This window comes from Coregonus lavaretus (assembly GCF_964263955.1).
Source record: "Coregonus lavaretus genome assembly, chromosome: 26".
Taxonomy (NCBI): domain Eukaryota; kingdom Metazoa; phylum Chordata; class Actinopteri; order Salmoniformes; family Salmonidae; genus Coregonus; species Coregonus lavaretus.
The window spans coordinates 26,280,269-26,285,529 of NC_140013.1; the positions used below are offsets into that span (position 1 = coordinate 26,280,269).

The following is a 5,261-nucleotide window of genomic DNA, read 5'->3' on the forward strand; positions in this document are numbered from 1 at the left end:
TTTTTCTTATCAACCTTTGTTGCTGCTGCGCTCATCATAAAGGGACGCCACATCCAGGCTGAACTATGGGCTGAATTTCACATTAGAAACGTATCTATTCAAATACGGCATATTTGATTAACTTCAAATCATTATAAAAATATGTAATATATAAATGCATTATCCAAATGTGCTAAATTTTCTAGATTACATTATTCAATAAAATTAATACTGACAATTCTATAAGGACCATTTACAGTATGTGTACATTATTCTAATATAATATCAACTAAAATAACTCATAACTTTGAATCCAGCTATTCCCACCCCTTTAGTAAAATTTGAACGACTGATTGGCATACAGACCTACCCATACAGGTAACTTGCTATGGTTTAAAAATCTGTTGCCTAGATTTTAAAGCCAATCAATGGCAACAAGGGGCGGAGAATAAATTGCCCGTCAGGTTGGTAGGATAAGGAATACAATATAGAGAAGGGGGATCCAATCCGGTTTCAGCTAGTTTCTGTACGTAGGCCTACTGATGGAATATTTATGTTAGTTACAGTGTGTTCTGAAGGTACTGACTGAGTTACATCGAGCACGTTCAGAAGTCTGCACAGAATTTTCAGTAACTGACAAGGCTAATTTGTGCTCTAGTTTTCTAGACAATACAAGCAAAGCAGCCATGCCGAAAAGAAGCAAAGTAAGTTGGAATGTGTATCTTTTTAATTTAAACCTTATTTTACGATGTATAATTTCACACAGGAAGTGTTTTATAAATACATGCATGCAACAATTGCATGTACGCTAAAATATGCTTGATATAATGTAACACTTTTGCTCTAAAGTCTGAATGTGTTTTAGTGTGTCTGTCTTGTTGATATGGAAGTGGCGCCTTTTTACTTAGTGCGGTAACATTTTGCATTCGATCTCACTTTCTCCTTTTAATAACCTGTACATGATAAACTATCGCAGCTTGTGTTTTTTTATATAAGTAACTTAATCATATAATTTAATTTGACGCATATCGGGTCTTTCATGAATGTAAAGTAGCTTAATAGCCTTCTCAGCAATGAGATCAGACAAAGGGGTGTAACCCACCAGCGATGTATGTAAGCTAACGTTACATGTTGCCATTGCAGAAATGCGTGCATGAGGTATAGGATATTTTGTGAATATTGGGAATGCTTTAATCGCCTACATATTGGGTTCACGTTTGTATTCAAATACTTTTAATAGCCCATGCTTGTGGCATCCTATATTATCACTTTGTCCTGTGTGCAGTAAAGCGTATTGTAATGCGCGACACCCTATGGCATGGAAAGGTACCGTCTTTGAGGTGTCATGGCAGCCCTTGCAAATAGGAAAGGCATCGACTACTCAGCGCCATTTATCACTTTAATGTGGTCATAGAGGAAGTAATTCTAAAGAAAACCACCACCTGAGAATAGGTGGTCACTTTTTACATTTTTGAGGATTTGCTATTTGTTTGTGCGCATTCCCTGTCTTTGCTTCCCTAACAAATGTTGCATTACGTAACAGCGAATTTCTGTGGACATGCACGACAGCGCATAGGGGATCGTATAGGGGTAAACTGGGATCCTGTAGAGCATGGCGCTTGCAACGCCAGGGTTGTGGGTTGAGAAATGTATGCACTCACTAACTGTAAGTCGCTCTGGATAAGAGCGTCTGCTAAATGACTAAAATGTAATCAGGGAATTATAGATATTCAACTAATGGCGGGAACATACAGTAGACTGGTTGACGTAACGGGTAGATGGATGCCTTCATGTAACAAGTCTCGGTCTCTTGCTGGTGGATGGGGGAGGGGCAGCTATTGGCCTTTATGCGTGTAGGCTACTAAAGCCTAACTATAACGTACTGTTTTACTTGTCGCTCTCACAGTAATTGGTACCACAAAGGCTCCATTTTGCACCCTGACAATGGGAAAAGTCAAATGGCATAGTAATGTAAATGTATTACCCTCCCCCACACACTTTCAGGTTACATAATTATTCTGTAATTTGGGGGTGGAGCGGTGGGGGTACAGTTTGTACCCCCCCCCCCCCCCCCCCCCCCCCCAGCGTTACACACCCACTTGTCCCTGCCGCTCCCGATCCATGAATGTGGAATTGTTGTTCTTGGTTATTACTAAGATTTTTACTTCTCCCCCTCACAGGCAAATCATGACACTGAAGTCGAGGTTAGTATTTTTTGCTCTTGTACAATTTTATATTTGTTCCTGTATATTTGTTCAGTCTATTCTGAATACATTTTCCTGCAATAACTGATTTTAACTTTTTATTTTTCACCAGCCAAAGAGGAGATCCACAAGGTTGTCATCTGTAAGTTTACTATATGTTATCATATTTATGTTGTATATCCTATTTGTTTTCAATGAGTAGATGCTATTGTGTATTTGTAATTGTATGGGAAAAAAGTATGAAAATGTATGCACTCACTAACTGTAAATCGCGCTCTGGATAAGAGCGTCTCCTAAATGACGAAACTGTAAATGTAATTGGACTAATTATTTAATATTCATTATTTTTCAGAAACCTACTACTCCGGCTAAAGCAGAGCCAAAGGCAAAGGCAAAGGTAAAAACAAATGTAATTGTCAGCTTTTGCTGAAACGAAAAACCACTCAATTATTATACATACTATGCATTTGTACATTGAAATGTATCTAATGTTTTTCTGTTTCTTGTAGACACCAGTCAAGGCAGCAGCCAAGCCCAAAAAGGTAAAGGAGGTGGTAGAGAAGGCCAAGCCTGAGGAGAAGAAAGAAGATCCTGAGGAGGAAGAAGCAGCACCGGCAGAAAACGGAGAGGCCAAAGCTGAGGAGGTAAGACTTGTTGGCTTAGTTTCAATTATGCGAAATGCCACGCCAGTGATGTATACGATATTCAAAACCAGGAGTATTAGGTATTACAAACAGACCAACTATTATAATTGGAATTGCAGCTGTTTGTCCCCCACACACAAAAATATTGTGTAAACAAGACTTAAAAGGACTGTCCTATAATGTGAAAATGTAATTTTTTCATTCTCCAGGAGGCAGCAGAAGAGGCAGATGAGCCCGAGAAAGAGGAGGATGAGACAGAATAACATCCTTACCCTTTTGCCAGTGCTCCCTGTACCTCCTTTCTTGTACAATGCAGATGAATATTTTTATCAACTATTTTCTTAAGAAAAAGCAGGTTGTGTAGTAGTAAGATTGTAGAAACACATATTTTTTGTTTTTTTTTACACCTCTGGAAGAAAAGTTATGGTCATTGTGTGTTTCCCTTTTCTTTTGTGGTCTGGTTCAGTTGTCGAAGAGGGAGGAGTGCAGGTTTGTAGCAATGACATGCAATCATGCCAATATCATGAACTTGTTATTCAACTGGGAGAGTTGTCTGAGACTAACATTCCATAGGCTTTATGAGGGACAGTTTATTTAACCTGTATTGTATGGGGAAGGGTTGGGGGGTTTATACACAATAATACTTGTTTTATTGTTTATAATAGGTAGGAAGCTGGTGATTCTGTTTTAAGCTGTGCTCTATGAATATTAACTCTTATCCACACCGTATTATGAATCCACAGTTATGGTTCATCATCCTCCCTAGTACATGTACTGGATTTTTCATCAGGCCTGTGCATTATGTGAAATGGTTTTTGTCTCTGTTTGGTGACGGTATTGCAATAACATTTGATATAGCTGCTGTGAAACTAGGGTTTTTTCGTAATTTCTATGCAGTATGTAATGTAATGGAAAGTTGTGAGGATGGTTCATGTGTTTTTAGCTAATAACATGAAATGCATTACAGTGTTAAACATACTGATTGTAGCTTATCCTTTTGAGGATACTGATAAACATTGACTGTACTTTCACTTAATCTTTCAAGTGAACATACAGCCATAGCAAGATTTCCATGTGGTTTTAGGATTTTATGTACCAATGTACAGTTTCTCTTTTATTTTTTTTGTAGCTGTATCTGTGTGATTGGTATAAACATGCCAATTGAATAAAAAATGGTTGTAATTTCTTTGTTTTCTCTGTTCGCTTATTGCTCACAAGTGAAATGAAAACCGTAAACACATGATATTCTAATTCACAAGACAGTCACTGATTAAATACTATGTAATATCTCTCTTATACCATATTGTTGAAAATGTGTGATTGTTTTTCGGTGCTTGCAAATATTAAGCATAGGTCTGCAATTCTAGTATTAGCTAGTGCCAGTGAGTGCAGCCATACACCAACTCAGTAGGCTATTCGACAAGCAGCTGCATGACAATCGCAATATTTCAGGGATTGTCAACTGGTGGACCTTGGACCAAATTTGCTCCCGTCGTCGAGTTTATTCCCCCAAAGTTTTCTGAGCCCAAAAAAATACATTCGAATAGCCTACAATGATACATTGGGCTTCTTGTGTCAATTTGCAGAGTACACATTGTTTATAATTATGTTCCGGCCCCGATCATCCGCTCAAGAAAAGCCCCCTGTACTATTTTAAACCAATGAGTAAACAATTAATAACGTTAACTATCCATGAAGTTAAGATTTTTTATAAATAACTACTCTGTTTTACCTACTTATTAAACTTTATCTGTTGCATAGTGTTATCATTGTTTTTTTCAATATTACTTTTTCTTATTACACAAATTACATTTGTTGTACCATAAATGCATAGCCTGAAATGGGTAACGTCTTGAAAGGATGCAGCTAATGTCAGTGACATCAAAACTTGCATATTCGAATAGCATCGGGATCATTTTTGCGTTTTAACAAACCTTTATCTAATTATCCTAACCTGCTACGTTAATTTTCCTAACCTGCAACGTAAATTCTCCTGCCCTGCTACAAAAAAATAATTTCTGACATTAGCGGATTGTCCCATCTAGTCAAGACCCCTCAAATGCGAGTGCAGGATAGACAGACACCACATCGCGACAGGAGGACAATATACTTTATTTACATGACGTAAGAAAAGCGGGTCTATCATGTCATATCTCCAGACAAATGTCTAAAAATATATATATATTTTTTAAATGTCATAGCACTAATACAGTATTTCGCCAACTTGTCAATGCAATTGAAGCCTATTGCGCACTGCACAGGCTGTAATGCATTGTTCTCATCAGCATTGCATGGCCCATTTGCCTACATACCACACAGGGATGTTTTTCTTTATTTAGTTGAGTTATTGAAACAAAGTCTAAATAGTGTAGCGAAGTAATTGCATCAAAGACAAATCGCACCGAGTAAAATAAAGGATAATAAAATGTGACAT

At 37.6% G+C, this 5,261-nt stretch overlaps 1 protein-coding gene across 2 annotated transcripts; it reads left to right on the forward strand.

Moving 5' to 3' along the window:
- Positions 1 to 466: 466 nt before the first annotated feature.
- On the forward strand, positions 467 to 4,013 carry LOC311101360 (uncharacterized protein). Of its 2 annotated transcripts, none has more exons than XM_084142495.1 (6): positions 467 to 683; positions 2,160 to 2,183; positions 2,296 to 2,325; positions 2,536 to 2,580; positions 2,693 to 2,827; positions 3,037 to 4,013. In XM_084142495.1, exons 1-6 carry the CDS (start codon positions 666 to 668, stop codon positions 3,088 to 3,090), a joined length of 306 nt encoding a protein of 101 aa, XP_083998621.1. In that variant the 5' UTR covers positions 467 to 665; the 3' UTR covers positions 3,091 to 4,013. The 2 variants fall into 2 exon arrangements, with proteins under 2 accessions (XP_083998621.1, XP_083998622.1); XM_084142496.1 differs by having other exon boundaries at positions 491 to 683; positions 2,536 to 2,574.
- Positions 4,014 to 5,261: the final 1,248 nt, after the last annotated feature.